This window comes from Heterodontus francisci, chromosome 11 (assembly GCF_036365525.1).
Source record: "Heterodontus francisci isolate sHetFra1 chromosome 11, sHetFra1.hap1, whole genome shotgun sequence".
NCBI lineage: Eukaryota > Metazoa > Chordata > Chondrichthyes > Heterodontiformes > Heterodontidae > Heterodontus > Heterodontus francisci.
In genome coordinates, this window is record NC_090381.1 from 121,538,432 (window position 1) to 121,558,016 (window position 19,585).

At 46.2% G+C, this 19,585-nt stretch overlaps 1 protein-coding gene across 5 annotated transcripts in view; it reads left to right on the forward strand.

The window, feature by feature from the left end:
- The window catches only part of LOC137375499 (myoneurin-like), a 207,331-nt gene that overhangs the window by 158,322 nt on the left and 29,424 nt on the right, over window positions 1–19,585 (forward strand). For all 5 annotated transcript variants that reach the window (XM_068042868.1, XM_068042872.1, XM_068042870.1 and 2 more), the window contains exon 7: window positions 11,122–11,208. In XM_068042868.1, the coding sequence (XP_067898969.1) occupies window positions 11,122–11,208 (87 nt within the window). The remainder of the gene's footprint in view (window positions 1–11,121; window positions 11,209–19,585) is intronic.

A 19,585-nucleotide genomic window follows, 5' to 3' on the forward strand; every position in this document is an offset into this window, starting at 1 on the left:
AAGGTCCAAGGTGAAAAAAACCCTTCTTGAACATGGTAACATGTCCAGACACAGTGTCTCCCTCTGTCACTCAAAAGCTGCTCTGAAGAAAGGTCAAACCCCTAGAGTTTCCTTGAAACTGCTGGCTTTCCTGTCCTTGTCCAAGTTCAACTTCCTTTCAAAGCACCCATAAAGTTCAACTTTTGTTATGACTTCCTTTCAAAACATTGCAGGAATTCCAACTATTTGCAGGTTAGTGTCCACTGAGCAAAAAAATCCTTTTTAATCTCACAATTCTAAGTTCTGAGTACCAAAAAAAAACCTTTTGTAACACATCTGCCCTTGGTGAAATGAAACACCATTTTTGAATTTGTTTCATTACAATGTAAAAACAGAAGTTTAAAACATTTTAAATATTTGTTTGCACTCATGCCCCCCATTCACTCTACTGATAGTTAACACAATTTTGCTTTGTACCATCTTTACGAATGTGACTAAACAAAGTAAAATTTGTGACAAAGCATCTGTAATAACATTGTACACATTTAGGGAAAAACAATCTTCAAGTCATAAGGCTGTAACAAAGTCTATCTGAATATTCTGGTATTTTGGGTTTTAAATTTTTCTACAAAGGTTCTCCTAATCAGCCAATTGCAAACTTCCAAACATAGTCTCCCAGTTGTTTCATGTGTTCATTCCAATTGCCCCTATAGACCAGCACCTCAGCAAGGTGAACTGCACAGTTAGGAATACTGGCCACTACTGGGTTCTCTAATCTGAGAAGTTTTTTGAGTATCCATTAACCTGTGTGGTATCATTTGACACTGGAAAACTTGGTCCAGTGTAAAAAAAGCTGATACTTTCTTAGCTAGGGGTGTTAAAGGAATTTGCCAGTATCCCTTTAACAAACGTATTATGTACGAAACATGGCACTGCTTACTCTGTCAATACAGTCTTCCAAGCAAGGAATTGGGTCAGAGTCTGCCTTCATTACTGCATTGACTTTTCTGTAGTCCATGCCAAGTCGGGTTGACCCATCAGGTTTAGACGCTAATACTACTGGTGATCTCCAGCAGCTTTGACTAGATTCAATTACGTTGTTTTCCAGTATGTATTGGATTTCTGCTTTTACTTGGGCCTGTTTGTCTGGACTTAAGTGGTAAGGATGCTGTTTTATTGGAACGGATTCCCCTACATCCACATCATGTGTGGCTAAGATTGTACATCCTGTTTATCCCCACAGACTCTTTTTAAATGCTGTGAATAGCTTTGTTCGGTCCTCTCGTTCTGCATCTAAGTATGAAAGCATGTTGTCCAATTTTACTAGCCATTCTGTATTAGCTAACCAGATAGTTGGAGGTTCAATCTGAGAATTGTCTAGGTCTCCTTCCACCTCATCCTCACTATCCCTTTCATTCTTATCTGTCCCTATTGCCTGACATACCTGTACTGGCTTACCCTCCTCCCTGCGATAATATTGCTTTAACATATTGATACGACACAGTTGATTCTTTTTCCTGCAATCTGGGTGTCAATCAAGTAACTTACCTTACCAACTTTTCTGACCACTTTATACGGACCGCAGAATCGTTCTTTTAATAATTCATCCTGTAAAGATAATACTAATACTTGATCCCCTGGTTGAAAATTTTGGGTCTTTGCATTTTTGTCTGCCCATTTTTTCATAGTGGTTTCAGATGCTTTAAGGTGTTCCTGAGCCACATTGCAAGTTTTCGTGAGCCTTTCCCAGAACACGGATACATCGTCGAGGAGTGACGATTCATTCTTTTGTTCTAAGAACCTGTGGATTTGATGAGTTTTAGATGACCTCTTATTTCATGTCCATAAACCAATTCGAAAGGACTAAAGCCTGTAGACTCATTTGGTGAATCTCTAGTGGCAAATTTAAAAAATTCTAGCCCTTTATCCGAATCATGGAGATATTCGTGACAATATGCTCGAATGATTGTTTTGAAAGTTTGATGGTACTTTTCTAAAGCTCCCTGTGTCTGTGGGTGATATGCTGAAGATTTTAACCGTTTGATACCCAAATTACTCTTGGCTTCTTGAAATATCTTAGACAAAAAATTAGAACCTTGATCCAATTGAACTTCAAGTGGTAATCCATATCTCGTAAAGAATTGGGTTAACTTTTCTACTACTTTAGCAGCAATGTCCTCAAAGGAATGGCCTCTGGAAATTGAGTAGCCATAGGGCGGCACAGTGGCGCAGTGGTTAGCACCGCAGCCTCACAGCTCCAGCGACCCGGGTTCAATTCTGGGTACTGCCTGTGTGGAGTTTGCAAGTTCTCCCTGTGTCTGCGTGGGTTTCCTCCGGGTGCTCCGGTTTCCTCCTACAGCCAAAAGACTTGCAGGTTGATAGGTAAATTGGCCATTATAAATTGCCCCTAGTATAGGTAGGTGGTAGGGGAATATAGGAACAGGTGAGGATGTGGTAGGAATGTAAGATTAGTATAAAATGGGTGGTTAATGGTCGGCACAGACTCGGTGGGCCGAAGGACCTGTTTCAGTGCTGTATCTCTAAATCTAAATCTAAATGGCCATGATAGTGAGCATATATTGATCTCCTGCTTTTTTTTTGGCAAGGGTCCTACACAGTCTACCATTACCCTACTTAAATGGTTCCTCAGTAGCTGATAAGGGAATTAGGGGTGCCAGTTTTACGCTAGGTTGCAGTTTTCCCACCATTTGGCATGTGTGGCATGTCTTACAAAACTGCCTCATGTCCTTTGTAAGGCCTGGCCAGTAATAATGATGACTTTATCGTAATTTGGTCTTCCGAATCCCCTTGTGTCCTGCTAGAAGAATGTCATGTTCTAACCTTAATAAATCCTGGTGCTACTTAGGTGGTACGGCCCCCCCCCCCTCCCCCGCTACCTGTCAAACAGCCATCCAGTCTTTGTCTGCAGGTCTGTGAGGCAGTCTCCGTTTCCTCATCAGAACCCCGTCTTCAACATAATAGCCTTCTGGAACTCCTTTTGCCTCAGCTTCTGTCAGAGCTGGCTGTGCTATTCCATGTAACTCTGGATCATCTTGCTGTGCTGCAATTATAGAAGATTTGTTAAACCTCTCATTTGAATTATCTAAATCCCCAAGGAAAGTTTCAGATACTCGGCTATCTGTGGTGCCAATTTTACCTCTGACAGTGGAACTTGTTTAGCCATTGCTCGGGTTACTGCACACGAAAGAAACATTCCTGGAACCTGTTCCTGTAATTGTTCTGTTTCTTTAACTTCACCTGGTTTCTCTGTGACTACAGAAGAAACTGATACTTTTGCTCCAGCTAAATCATTCCCTAGGAGTAGGTCAATTTCCTTTGTCGGCAAACTATGGACAACTCCTAGAGTTACCATCCCAGACATTAGGTCACACACTAGGTGCACTCGATACAGAGGTATGGGTATATACCCTCCGCCAATACCATTAACTAAAACTTTAGCACTCAGTGCCCTGTCTGGTGGAATTGTTATACCTTTCCCCAGAAAAAGAGTTTGGGTTGTTCCTGTATCCCTAAGTATAGCTATAGGTTTGCCTGCCTCACTTGAGGGATATGGAGTTACTTTTCCTTTTGACAAGAATTCCCTATAACTCTCAGGTTATTAAGGATGAGCAATAAATGCTGGCTTAGCCAGCAACGCCTGTATCCCATGAACAATTGAAAAAAGCGTATCTTATTCTCAACCCCAACACTCACTTTGGTTTTTGTATCTGGTTTTACAGCTGCCGTCAAAGCTACAGCCTGTTCTGCTGTACTGTCAGTCAGAGCCCCTTTCTCTGCATTAGCTTTGTATACCCCAACAAGTTCCATGGGTTTACCTCGCAAACTCCAGCATTCTGAATGAAGATGTCCCACCTTGTGGCAATCATAACACTTCGGTTTGCAGATCTCACTTCTACCCTCAGCACCTTCCTTTCTGACCTGAGGGATGTGGGGTGTTCCCAGCTGTTCCTTCTTGACCCCGGCTACTTGACTTCCTTTCACTCTCCCACTTTCTATCCTTCTCTGATTTGTGGGAGTGACGGACAAAGGGTTTGGGTTTATTCACAAGCTCAAAATCATCAGTGATTTCTGCTGCTTGCCTGGCTTTTGAAACTTTTTGGTTCTCTACGTAAGTTCTCACCACTGGAGGGATTGAATTTTTAAACTCTTTCAAGAGAATCAATTCTCTAAGGTTTTCATAAGTGACTTCCATCTTTACTGCCCGTATCCAATGATCAAAATTAATTTGCTTTACCGTTAAATTCTATATACGTCTGTCCAGCCAATCTCCAGAGGTTCCGAAACTTCTGTTGGTATACTTCCGGGACTAACTCATACGCAGCGCGAATATCCTTTTTTGCCATCTCATAATCTGCAGAAGCCTCTTCAGGAAGCATGGCATAAACTTCATGAGCTCTGCCCATCAACCTGCTTTGCATAAGCATTGTCCAGCTTTCCTTTGGCCATTTCATTTGTTTGGCTTTTTTTTTCAAAAGAAATGAAAAAATGCCTCTACGTCACTTTCCTCAAACTTAGGGAGAACCGGTATAAATTCAAACAGCTTTTTGCTGGGTCTTGGACTGGATTCAGATTCTTCCTGACCAGAATTTTCCCTGGTCAATACTACCCTTTTGTCTTAGTTCCATCTCTTTTAACCTAAATTCCTTCTCTTTCTCCCTTTCCTCTTTTTCAAATTCAAGTTTTTTCATTGTCAATTTTTTCTCATCCTCAAGTTTTCTTAGTTCTATTGCTTTTTCGTTCTCCTTTTGAAGCCTCAGTTTTTCCATTTCTAACTGAATCTTAGCCAATTCAACTGCATCACCCTCTGATTTGCTATCATCTTCCAATTTCAGATGTAGGGTTGTAACATCAATTATCTCTGCTTTTTTAGCAACTGATTTCAATTCTAACCCCAATTGTGCTGCCAAACCTTTTAGTTTAATCTTGGTTAAAGTTTTCAAGTTACTGAGGGACACATTGTCCTTTCCCAGAAAAGCTACAGCAACTGCTAATGCCATTCCAGTGGTGTAGACACTACCAGATTACACAAGAAATCTGGTTCCTTTATTTTTCTCTTTCAATTATTAGTCCCCTCACAATTAAGGTAATTTGTGTTGGATTTTAATCCTGCAAGAGCCCCCAATTAATATTTTATGACCAAAGTGGGAGTAATGCACTGTTAATTCAGTCCCATTACCCCACAAGTCATAGCATATCAAATAAAGTTTCCCACCTACAAAAGAATTAAACACTTTATTTTCCCCCAGAATAAAGCACACCAAACCAGGTTTCTTGAAACAACAACAACATTAACTATTTATCAGAAAGGAAATATTAAGTCTTAACTACTAGCAAGATAAATCTATGTATGGTAAACCCTTATTTCCTTAACCCTCATGCACACACACATACATTTAAATAAAATGGTTAACTGGGGGTAAAGGATTTTTGGTTTACAGCTGTTCCTTAGAAATAGAAGAAATAATAAAAATAATTGAGTTTATCACATTCTGGTAGGATGTTTTCGGTACGGTGAGGTGCCCCTGAGTTGAATAGTCAGATGTCACTTGAAGTCTCTCCAGGCAAGGTTGATGAACAGTCTGTAGCGGACGTCACATAGGTCTTTTAGCAGGGTGCAGCAACCGGTCTGCTTTGGTTTTTAAAAACAGTAGTCTAGCAGTAGAAGCTTGCTTGAGATTTCAAGATCTTCCGAAACACAGGAGGCAACAGGAACCACTCTGGATGCAGGAATTCTTCAGAGACTGGAGGAAATAGGAATCTGTCACCTTTCAAATGCAGAATTCCTTTTCAAGAGATTCAAGTCTCCTTTACAGAGAGAGGTAACACTTTTCTGGGTCTTTCTCTCTTGCTCCAGGCAGGTCAAAGCAAAGATTTCAAATGCCTGCCCTTTGTCCAATTCACAGGCTTTTTAAAGTGTCCAAGGTGAAAAAGCCCTTCCTGAACATGGTCACATGTCCAGACACAGTGTCTCCCTCTGTCACTCAAAAGCTGCTCTGAAGAAAGGTCAAACCCCTAGAGTTTCCTTCAAATTGCTGGCTTTCCTGTCCTTGTACAAGTACAAGTTCAACTTCCTTTCAAAGCAACCATAAAATTCAACTTTTGTTCAGACTTAATTTCAAAACATTGCAGGAATTCCAACTATTTGCAGGTTAGTGTCCACTGAGCAAAAAAAATTCTTAGTTTTTTAAACACACAGGAGTCTAGGTTCTGAGTACAAGAAAAAACTTTTGTAACACTATCTCAAACAGAGAATCTAACCAACCCTCCCACGACATTCAATGGCAGTGTGATCGCTGAATCCCAAACTATCAACATCCCAGGAGTTACCATTAACCAGAAACTGAACTGGAGTAGCCATATAAATATAGTGGCTATAACAGCAGGTCAGAAGCTAGGAATCCTGCGACGAGTAACTCACCTCCTGACTTCCCCAAAGCCTCTCCACCATCTACAAGGCACAAGTCAGGAGTGTGATGGAATACTGTCCACTTGCCTGGATGGGTGCAGCTCCAACAACACTCAAGAAACTCAACATCATCCAGGACAAAGCAACCCGCTTGATTGGCACCCCATCCACAAACATTCACTCCCTCCATCACCACCGACGCACAGTGGCAGCAGTGTGTACCATCTACAAGATGCATTGCAGTAATGCACCAAGCCTCCTTTGACAGCACCTTCCAAACCCGCAGCCTCTACCACTTAGAAGGACAAGGGCAGCAGATGCATGAGAACACCACCACCTGCAAGTTCCCCTCCAAGCCACACACCATCCTGACTTGTAACTATATTGCCGTTCCTTCACTGTCGCTGGGTCAAAATCCTGGAACTCCCTTCCTAACAGCACTGTGGGTGTACCTACCCCACATGCACTGCAGCGGTTCTAGAAGGCGGCTCACCACCATCTTCTCAAGGGCAATTAGAGATGGGCAATAAATGCTGTCTGAGCCAGCGATGCCCACATCCCATGAATGAATTTTTTTTTTAAATCCAGGTTTCTTTGAACATCAACACTTCTCAACCGCTTACCATTTAATAAATACTCTGCCTTTCTGGTTTTTTTCTATCAAGGGGATCACTTCACACTTATTCACATTATATTCCATCTGCCATGTTCTTGCCCATTCACTTAGCCTGTCCAAATCCCTTGAAGCCTCCTTGCATTCTCCTCACAACATACATTCCCTCCTAGTTTCGTGTCATCCACGAATTTGGATCTGTTACAGTTAGTCCCCATATCCAAATCATTTATATAGATTGTAAACAGTTGTGACCCAAGCACTGATCCTTGCAGCACCCCACTAGTAACAACCTGCCATCCTGAGAATGACCCATTTATTCCTACTCTCTGCTTTCTGTCTGTTAACCAATTCTCAGTCCATTACAGTATATTACTCCAATCCCATGTGCTCTAGTTTTGTTTACTAACCTCCAGTGTGGGACCTTATCAAAACAAAAGCCTTCTGAAAATCCAAATGCACCATATCCACTTGTTCTCCTTTATCTATGCTACAAGTAACATCCTCAAAAAACTCCCAACAGGTTTGTCAAACATGATATCCCTTTCACAAATCCATGTTGACCCTGCCCAATCATATCATTATTTTCCGTGTCCAGTTACCTCATCCTTTATGATAGATTGTAACATTTTCCCTGCAGCTGACGTCAAACTAACAGGTCTGTAGTTCCCCGTTTTCTCTCTTGCTCCTTTCTTAAATAGTGGGGTTACATTTGCTACTTTCCAGTCAGCAGTAACCATTCCAGAATCTATAGAATTTGGAAAGATGACCAACAATGCATCTAGTATCTCTATAGCCACCTCCTTCAAAACTCTGGGATGTTGCTCATCTGGTCCAGGGGATTTATCAACATTCAATCCAATTTATTTTTCTAGTACTATCTCATTATAGATACTAATTACTTTCAGTTCCTCATTTTCACAAGTCCCTTGGTTCCCTAGTATTTTGAGAGATTTTCTGTGTCTTCCTCTGTGAAGACAGACACAAAGTAATTGTTTAGTCTCTTGGCCATTTCCTCATTCTCCACTACAAACTCTTCTGTCTCCACCTGCAGTGGGCCCACATTTGTTTTTGCTAATCATTTCCTTTTCACATATTTAAAGAAGCTTTTACAGTTTGCCTTTATGTTTCCAGCTAGCTTAGATTCATAAGCTCTTTTCCCTTTATCTGTTTCTTGGACCTCCTTTGTTGGGCTCGAAATGCTCACAATCTCAGGCTTGCCACTTTTACTGGCGACCTTCTAAGCCACTTCCTTTGACCTAATGCAACACTTAACTTCTTTTGTTATCCACGGTTGATCCACCTTTCCTGTTGGGATTTTGTGCCTTTGAGGAATATTGATTTGTTGTAAATCGTGTAATATTCTTTAAATATTAGCCATTGCCTGTCTACCGTCAAATCTTTGTGTATTTTCCCAATCCACCATAGCCAACTTGCCCCTCATACCTTGATAAGTTTCTTTTGTTCAGATTTAGGACCCTAGTTTCATAATTAACTATATCCCTTTCAAACTTAATGTAGAATTCTAACATATTGTGGTCACTATTTCCTACTGGCTCCTTTATAGCCAGGTTATTAACTCCCCCTTTTTCATTGCATAATACTAAATCTAAAATAGCTCAATTCCGAGTTGGTTCTTCAATCTACTGCTCCAGAAACCCATCTTGTACACACTCCAGAAATTCATCCTCCACAGCGTTAGTGCTAATTAGGCTTATCCAATCTATATGTAAATTGAAGTCACCTATTATTACTATATTGCCCATGTTACGTGCAGCTCTAATTTCCTGATTTATACCGTGCCCATCATTACCACCACAGTTTGATGGCCTATAAACAACTCCCACCAATGTTTGCTGCCCCTTACTGTTTCTTAGCTCCACCCAAACTGATTCTACATTTTGATCCTTCAATCTAAGATCCTGTCTCATTAATGTACTCATCACGTCCCTTATTAACAGCACTACCCCACCTCCTTTTCCCCTCTGCCTATCCCCCCTAAATGACGAATATCCCTGAATATTCAGTTCCTAGTCCTGGTCACCCTGTAACCATGGTTCCATAATGGCAATTAAATCATACCCATTTACCTCTATTTGTGCCTTCAAATCATCTACCTTGTGAATGTTGCATGCATTCAGATAGAGTGCCCTTAACTTTATCTTAACATTATTCCTCATTCTGATCCTATTTGATGTTTGCCTTCGTCTTGTCTGCATTCCAATTTCATTTACTACTTCTGTACTCCCTGTTACCAGTTTTGCTCCTTCTTAGGTTCCCACCCCCTGCCAATTTAGTTTAAACCCTCCCCAGTAGCACGAGCAAATCTCCCTGCAAGGATGTTAGTTCCGGTCCTGCTGAGGTGCAACCCATTCACCTTGTACAGGTCCCACCTACTCCAGAATGGATCCCAATGCCTCAGAAATCTGATGCCCCTCCCTACTACACCAATTCTCCAGCCACATATTCAAGCGATCATTCTTCCTAGTCCTCTGCTCACTAGCACATGGCACTGGGAGTAATCCTGAGATTACTGCTTTTGAGGTCCTGCTTTTTAATTTCTTAACTCCTTAAACTCTGCATTCAGGACCTCATGCCTCCTTTTGCCTATGTTGTTGGTACCAATGTGGACCATGACCTCTGGCTGTTCACCCTCCCCCAGAAGAATGTCCTGCAGCTGCTTTGTGAATCCTTGACCCTGGCACCAGGGAGGCAACATACCATCCTGGTGTCTCACCTGTGGCCGCAGAAACACCTGTCTATTCCTCTAACTAGCGAATCCCCTATCACTAATTGTCCTTCCATTCTTCTTCCTCCCCTCCTGTGCAGCTGAGCCACCTGTGGTGCCACAGACTTTGCTCTTGCTGCACTCCTCTGAGGAACCATCACCCTCACCAGTATCCAAAATGGAAAAACGATTAGCAATCGCGATTGACTCGGGAGTGCTGCACTACCTGCCTGGTTCTCTTAGACTGCCTGGCGGTCACCCATTCCCTCTGCCTGCACATTCTTAACCTGCAGTGTGACCACCTCCCTAAACGTGCTCTCCACAAGTTCTCTGCCTCTGCACCACAGTGACTCCAGCTGCTGCTCGAGTTCCGAAACCCGGAGCTCAAGCTTCTGCAGCTGTTGGCTCTTCCTACAGATGTGTTTGTCAAGGACACATGGTGCATCCATGACTTCCCACATTACCACAGGAGGCACATTCCACCCGGCCAAGCTGCCCTGCCATTCCTTAGCTTCACAAACTAATTATTGTTCATGTAGTAAGTGTAATAAGTAGAATAACTTACCAGTTACTCGCCAATCAGCTTCTTCCCTGTACCAAAGGAAGATCCAAATAGTGGAGGCAACTGATCAGCCCACGGCTTTCCCGTGATGTCACTGTTAGGTTCCTTTCGTTCTTCAAACCCAGCGCGCACTGACCTCCAGTCACAGACACAGCCACAGACTGCCTCTCAGGTGAGTGTAGGTGTCGAGCCCCGGTCTGGATTTATAGCTCCTGCTCCGGTTCCGATTCCTCCCAGGTCCATAGACTGCCTCTCTGGTTTTTCAGGTGAGAAGTGACAGTAAGCAAAGAGTAATGGTCAACAGGGGTTTTTCTGACTCGAAGGCTGTTTTCAGTGCGATTCAGCAGGGCTCAGTACTGAGTTCCTTGCTTTTTGTGGTATACATTAGTGATTCAGATTTAAATGTAAGGGGCATGATTAAGAAGTTTATTGAAATTAGAAGGATCAAAGTGGAATTGAGGAGAATAATGTTCATCCAGAGGGTGGTAGGGGTCTGGAACTCACTGCCTGAAAGGGTGCTAGAGGCAGAAACCCTCATCACATTTAAAAAACACTTGGATATGCATTTGAAGTGCTTTAACCTACAGGGCTACGGACAAAGAACTGGAAGGTGGGATAAGGCTGAATAACGCTTTTTCAGCCAGCAGTGAGATTCGGAACTTTCAGCAAGAGAGATCAGACGATTGGAACTATTGCATAAATAGGAACGTAGGAGCAGGAGTAGGCCATTCAGCCCTTCAAGCCTGCTCCACCATTGAATGCGATCATGACTTTATCCTCTAAATATCCACTTTAAAATGTTTCTCTTTCAGGTGAAAAACCTTTTGTCTGTGAATTGTGTGGGAACTCGTACTCCGATGTGAAGAATTTAAAGAAACATAACAGTAAAGCTCATGGTGGTGAGTATTTTCATAAACTCGTAGAAATTTGCAGCACAGAAACAAGCCATTCAGCCTATCCTGCCCCAGGTTTTTCCCCATAACCTTGCAAATTTGTCATCATGTACCTTTTTGAATCTGATTCCACCACCCTTTCAGATAGTACATTCCAGACTGTAATATCCCTCTGCATGAGAAGAAATTCCTCATTTCCCCTCTAGATCTTTTACCAGTTTTTTAAATCTATAACCTCTGGTTACCAACCCACTTTCCAAAGGAAATAATTTCTCCCTGCTTGCTTTATTGAGGCCCTCATAATTTTCAGTGTCTCTGTTGTGTCTCCCTGTAACCTGCTCTGGCAGAAGGAGAATGATCCCAGCTTCTCCAATCTCTCCATGTAACTGAAATCCCTCGTCCCTGGTATAAGCATGGTAAATCACCTCTACTCCCTCTGGGCCTTGAGGTCCTTCCTAAAGTGTGGTGCCTGGAATTGAACACAATTCTCAATGGATCAGTATCATATTGGTAACAATGTGACTTGTGACAATGCAGCCCAATGCTGATGTCATCAGAGTGCTCCCAGCTTCGCACATGTGCAGAACGAACCCTTGGTGTCAGTATGGTGCTGCGCATGCGCAGCCTATGTCAGCACCCGGCTTGCCAGGACTAATTTGTGCATGCGCGCGAAAACGTCATTTGCATACTGCAACATCTGCTCACCGCTCACTCCCGCCTTGCCACTTCTCCCCACTCGGCCGCCCACCCCCCAGCAGAGGGAAGGAAGCAGCGAGGCCAGGAGCAAGGGACTGCAGGTCAGTGGGGGGGGAGGTTGGGGGGTGGTGAAGCGGAGAGCGAGTGGCCAAGGGGGGTGGGGGGGAGAAGTGGCAAAGTGTGGAGCAAGCGGCGCGCAGACGGACGCAGGAGGCAGCAGCGAAGCGCGATATCAGGAAGGAGTGGGGTACCGTTGGGGGTGGGATGGAGGCGGCGATCGCAGCCACTGTGGCAATGTGGGTTTCATTTGTTTTTGTGATAAATTGAGCAGCATCATCTTTACTACTGGCAGCTGCCAAAATGTTGCAGACAGTGGCATTTCAGTGCATGAGACTGCATTTGTGCATGTGCAAGTACTTTGCCACCTAGTGGTAGTGTTGTCAGCAAACAGCCTATTGGTAAACAAACGAGAATCTTAAACTTAAGCAAAGCCAATTATGAAGGAATGAGGGGAGAACTAGCTAAGGTTAATTGGGGTAATAGACTGGAAGGTATGGTGCTAAACCAACAGTGGAAAACATTTAAAGAAACAATTCAAAGGGTTCAATAAAAGTACATTCCATTCAAAAACAAACTCTTCAAGAAAGACCCATCTGTGGATCACTCAGAAAGTTAAGGAGAGTACTGGACTAAAAGAAGAGGCTTGTAAAGTTGCAAAAATAGTAGCAAGTCTGAGGATTGGGAGTGTTTTAGAAACCAGCAATGGGCCACCAAAAAGTTGCTAAGGGAAAAAATAGAATGAGAGTAAACTAGCCAGCAATATAAAAACAGATTGTAAGAGCTTTTATAAGTACATAAAAAGGAAAAGAGTAGCTAAAGTAGGCGTTGGTCCCTTAGAAGCAGAGACAGGAGAAATCATCATTGGGAATGAGGAAATGGCAGAGGCATTGAACAAATATTTTGTGTCTGTCTTCACAGTAGAAGACACAAGTTCCATACCAGAAATGGGGAGTAACCTAGGGTTTAAAAAGAGTGAAGAAATTAAAGATACTGATATCAGTTGAGAAAAGGTATTGGGGAAACTTGAGGGACTAAAATCTGACAAGTCCCTGGGGCCAGACGGCTTATATCCTTGAATTCTAAAAGAGATAGCTGCAGAGACAGTGGATGCACTGGCTATGATTTTCCAGAATTCCTTAGATTCAGGAATGGTCCCGTCAGATTGGAAGTTGGCAAATGTTGCACTGCTTTTCAAGAAAGGAGGTAGAGAGAAAACAGAGAACTACAGGCCAGTTAGCCTAACATCAGTCATTGGGAAGATGCTGGAATCTATTAACATTGCACTTGGAAAACCATAGTATGATTAAAACAAGTCATCATGGTTTTACTAAAGTGAAATCCTGTTTGACATTTATTGGAGTTTTTTGAGGATGTAACTAGTTGGGTAGATAAAGGGGAACCAGTAGATGTAGTATACCGAGATTTCCAAAAGGCATTCGATAAGGTGCCACATAAAAGATTAATAGGCAAGATAAAGGACCATGGTATTGGGGCTAATATATTAGTGTGGGTAGAGGATTGGTTAACAGACAGGAAGCAGAGAGTGGGGCATTTTCAAGTTGGCAAGCAGTGAATATTGGGGTGCCACAAGGATCAGTGTTGGGGCCTCAGCTATTTACAATCTATATTAATGTCTTAGATGAGGCAAAGAGTAATGTTTCTAAGTTTGCTGATGAGGCAAAGGTAGGTGGAAAGGTAAGCTGTGGGGAGGATGTAGAGAGGCTGCAAAGAGATATAGACAGATTAAGTGAGTGGGCAACAAGATGGCAAATGGAGTATAATGTAGGGAAGTGTGAAGTTGTTCACTTTGGTAGTAAAAATAGAAAAGCAGAATATTTTTTCAAAGGTGTGAAACTGGTAAGTGTTGATGTTCAGAGAGACTTGGGGGTACTCGTACAAGGAACGCACAAAGTTAACATGCAGGTGCAGCAGGCTATTAGGAAGGCAATTGGCACGTTGGCCTTTATTGCAAGGGGATTGGAGTACAGGAATAAAGAAATCTTACTAAAATTGTACAGGCTTTGGGGAGACTGCATCTGGAATACTGTGTGCAGTTTTGGTCTCCACATTTAAGAAAGGATATACTTGCACTGGAGGCAGTGCAGTGAAGATTTACTGAATTGGTCCCTGGGATGAGGGGGTTGTCCTATGATGAGAGGCTGAGTAAATTGGGCCAATATTATCTGGAGTTTAGAAGAATGAAAGGTGATCTAATTGAGACGTACAAGATTCTGAAAGGGGTAAGAAGCTGAGAGATTGTTCCCACTGGTCAGGGAATCTAGAACATGGGACACAATCTCAGGAAAAGGGGCCAATCATTCAGGACTGAGATGAGGAGGAATTACTACACTCAAAGAGTTGTGAATCTTTGGAATTCTTTAACCCAGAGGGTTGTGGATGCTCCATCATTAAATATATTTAAGGCTGGGATAGATAGATTTTTGGTCTCGCAGGGAATCAAGGGATATGGGGAATGAGCAGGAAAGTGGAATTGAAGCCCAAGATCAGCCATGATCATATTGAATGGTGGAGCAGGCTCGATGGGCCATATGGTCCACTTCTCCTATTTCTTGTGTTCTTCTGGTAATGTCACTGAACCAGTAATCCAGAGGCCTGGACTAATGCACTGGAGACAGAAGTTCAAATCCCACCACTGCAGCTGGTGGAATTTAAAATTCAATTATTTAATAAATCTGGAATCAAATGTGAGCCTCAGTAATGACAAGCATGAACCCTGCTAGATAACTGCTCTCAGTTGTCGAGAATGTGGCTCACCATCACCTTCACAAGAACAGTTAGGGATGGGCAATAAATGATGGGCTTGCCAGTGATGGACGCATCCCATGAACGAATTAAATAAGACTGATTGGCCTATTGTTATCTTCTATTTTTTGCACAGGGTGTAACATTTGCAGTCCTCCAGTCCTGTGACACCTAAGGTGGTGAGCCGCTTTCTTCTTCTTCTTCTTCTTTGGCCTGCTTGTCTCGAGAGACAATGGGTAAGCGCCTGGAGGTGGTCAGTGGTTTGTGGAGCAGCGCATGGAGTGGCTATAAAGGCCAATATTAGAGTGACAGACTCTTCCACAGGTGCTGCAGATAAAATTGGTTGTCGGGGCTGTTACGCAGTTGGCTCTCCCCTTGCGCTTCGGTCTTTTTTCCTGCCAACTGCTAGGTCTCTTCGACTCGCCACGCTTTAGCTCCACCTTTATGGTTGCCCGCCAGCTCTGGCGATCGCTGGCAATTGACTCCCACGACTTGTGCTCAATGTCACAGGACTTCATGTCGCGTTTGCAGACGTCTTTAAAGCGGAGCCATGGACGGCCGGTGGGTCTGGTACCAGTGACGAGCTCGCTGTACAATGTGTCCTTGGGGATCCTGCCATCTTCCATGCGGCTCACATGGCCAAGCCATCTCAAGCGCCGCTGGCTTAGTAGGGTGTATAAGCTGGGGATGTTGGCCGCCTCGAGGACTTCTGTGTTGGAGATACGGTCCTGCCACCTGATGCCAAGGATTTTCCGGAGGCAGCGAAGAGGGAATGAATTGAGACGTCGCTCTTGGCTGACATACGTTGTCCATGCCTCGCTGCCGTAGAGCAAGTTCTTGAACCGCTGCAATCCTTGTGGAGTAGGTACACCCACAGTACTGTTAGAAAGAGACTTCCAGATTTTGACCCAGCGACAGTGAAGTAACGGTGATATAGTTCCAAGTCAGGATGGTGTGTGACTTGGAGGGGAATTTGCAGTTGGTGGTGTTCCCATGCATCTGCTCCCTTTGTCCTTCTAGGTGGTAGAGGTCGCGGGTTTGGAAGGTGCTGTCGAAGAAGCCTTGGTGAGTTGCTGCAGTGCATCTTGTAGATGGTACACACTGCTGCCACTGTGCGTCGGTGGTGGAGGGAGTGAATGTTGAAGGTGGTGGATCGGGTTCCGATCAAGCGGGCTGCTTTGTCCTGGATGGTGTCGAGCTTCTTGTGTCGGAGCTGCACCCATCCAGGCAAGTAGAGAGTATTTCATCACAAACCTGACATGTGCTTTGTAGATGGTGGACAGGCTTTGGGGAGTCAGGAGGTTTTAGATTTAGATTTAGAGATACAGCACTGAAACAGGCCCTTCGGCCCACCGAGTCTGTGCCGACCATTAACCACCCATTTTTTATACTAATCCTACACTAATCCCATATTCCTACCACATCCTCACCTGTCCCTATATTCCCCTACCACCTACCTATACTAGGGGCAATTTATAATGGCCAATTTACCTATTAACCTGCAAGTCTTTTGGCTGTGGGAGGAAACCGGAGCACCCGGAGGAAACCCACGCAGACACAGGGAGAACTTGCAAACTCCACACAGGCAGTACCCAGAATTGAACCCGGGTCACTGGAGCTGTGAGGCTGCGGTGCTAACCACTGCGCCACTGTGCCGTCCACTTGCAGCAGAATTCCTAGCCTCTGACCTGCTCTTGTAGCTACAGTGTTTATGTGGATGGCCCAGTTCAGTTTCTGGTCAATAACAACCCCTAGGATGTTGATAGTGGGGATTCAGCGATGGTAATGCCATTGAACATCAAGGGGAGATGGTTAGATTCTGTCTTGTTGGAGATGGTCATTGCCTGGCACTTGTGTGGCGCGAATGTTACTTGCCACTTATCGGCCCAAGCCTGAATGTTGTCCAGGTCTTACTGTATATGGACACGGGCTGCTACAGTATTTGAGGAGTCACGAATGATGCTGAACATTATGCAATCATCAGCGAACATCCCCACTTCTGACCTTATGATGGAGGGAAGGTCATTGATGAAGCAGCTGAAGATTTGGGCCTAGGAGGCGACCCTGAGGAACTCCTGCAGTGATGTTCTGGAGCACAAATGATTGACCTCCAACAACCACAACCATCTTCCTTTGTGTTAGGTTTGACTCCAACCAGTGTAGAGCTTTCCCCCGATTCTCATTGACTTCAGTTTTGCTAGGGCTCCTTGATGCCATACTCGGTCAAATGCTGCCTTGATGTCAAGGGCAGTCACTCTGACCTCACCTCTTGAGTTCAGCTCTTTTGTCCATGTTTGGACCAAGGCTGTACAAAGAACAGTACAGCACAGGAACAGGCCATTTGGCCCTCCAAGCCTGCGCCGATCTTGATGCCTGTCTAAACTAAAACCATCTGCACTTCCGGGGACCGTATCCCTCTATTCCCATCCTATTCATGTATTTGTCAAGATGCCTCTTAAACATCGCTATCATACCTGCTTCCACCACCTCGTCCGACAGCAAGTTCCACCCACTGACACACCGTTACCCTCCCCATTGACACACCGTTACCCCCTCCCCCATTGACACACCGTTACCCTCCCCCATTGACACACCGTTACCCCCTCCCCCATTGACACACCGTTACCCCCTCCCCATTGACACACCGTTACCCCCTCCCCCATTGACACACCGTTACCCTCCCCCATTCACACACCGTTACCCCCTCCCCCATCGACACACCGTTACCCCCTCCCCCATCGACACACCGTTACCCCTCCCCCCCATTGACACACCATTACCCCCCCCCATCGACACACCGTTACCCCCCGCCCCCATCGACACACCGTTACCCCCGCCCCCATCGACACACCGTTACCCCCCCCCCATCGACACACCGTTACCCCCCCATTGACACACCGTTACCCCCCCATCGACACACCGTTACCCCCTCCCCCATCGACACACCGTTACCCCTCCCCACCATTGACACACCGTTACCCCCTCCCCCATGGACACACCGTTACCCCCTCCCCCCATGGACACACCGTTACCCCCTTCCCCATCGACACACCGTTACCCCCCCCCATCGACACACCGTTACCCCCTCCCCCCATGGACACACCGTTACCCCCCCCATCGACACACCGTTACCCCCTCCCCCCATCGACACACCGTTACCCCCGCCCCCATCGACACACCGTTACCCCCCCCCATCGACACACCGTTACCCCCCCATTGACACACCGTTACCCCCCCATCGACACACCGTTACCCCCTCCCCACCATTGACACACCGTTACCCCCCCATTGACACACCGTTACCCCCCCCATCGACACACCGTTACCCCCTCCCCACCATTGACACACCGTTACCCCCGCCCCCATCGACACACCGTTACCCCCCCCATCGACACACCGTTACCCCCTCCCCCATCGACACACCGTTACCCCCTCCCCCCATTGACACACCGTTACCCCCTCCCCCATCGACACACCGTTACCCCCTCCCCCATTGACACACCGTTACCCCCCCCATCGACACACCGTTACCCCTCCCCCCCATCGACACACCGTTACCCCTCCCCCCCATTGACACACCGTTACAACCCCCCCCCCCATCGACACACCGTTACCCTCCCCCATTGACACACCGTTACCCCCCCCCCCATGGACACACCGTTAGCCCCCTCCCCCATCGACACACCTTTACCCCCCATCGACACCGCTACTCCCCCTCCCCCATTGACACACCGTTGCCCCCCCCCATTGACACACCGTTACCCCCCCATTGACACTGTTACTCCCCCCGCCCCCATCGACACACCGTTACCCCCTTCCCCATCGACACACCGTTACCCCCTCCCCCATCGACACACCGTTACCCCCTCCCCCCATGGACACACCGTTACCCCCACCATTGACACACCGTTACCCCCTCCCCCATTGACACACCGTTACCCCCCCCCATCGACACACCGTTACCCCCTCCCCCATTGACACACCGTTACCCCCCCCCATCGACACACCGTTACCCCTCCCCCCCATCGACACACCGTTACCCCTCCCCCCCATTGACACACCGTTACACCCCCCCCCCATCGACACACCGTTAGCCCCCTCCCCCATCGACACACCTTTACCCCCCATCGACACCGCTACTCCCCCTCCCCCATTGACACACCGTTGCCCCCCCCCATTGACACACCGTTACCCCCCCATTGACACTGTTACTCCCCCCTCCCCCATCGACACACCGTTTCCCCCCCTCCCCCATCGACACACCGTTACCCCCCATCGACACACCGTTACCCCCCCCATGGACACACCGTTAGCCCCCTCCCCCATCGACACACCATTACCCCCCCCGCAACGACGCACCGTTACCCCCTCCCCCATCGACACCGCTAATCCCCCTCCCCCATTGACACTGTTACTCCCCCCTCCCCCATTGACACACTGTTACCCCCCATCGACACACCGTTTCCCCCCCCATCGACACACCGTTTCCCCCCCCCCCCATCGACACACCGTTTCCCCCCCTCCCCCATCGACACACCGTTACCCCCCATCGACACACCGTTCCCCCCCCCCATCGACACACGTTCCCCCCCCCATCGACACACCGTTACCCCCTCCCCATCGACACACCGTTCCCCCCCCCATCGACACACCGTTACCCCCTCCCCATCGACACACCGTTACCCCCTCCCCATCGACACACCGTTCCCCCTCCCCCATCGACACACCGTTCCCCCCCCCCCATCGACACACCGTTCCCCCTCCCCCATCGACACACCGTTCCCCCCCCCCCATCGACACACCGTTACCCTCCCCCATTGACACGCCGTTCCCCCTCCCCCATCGACACACCGTTACCCTCCCA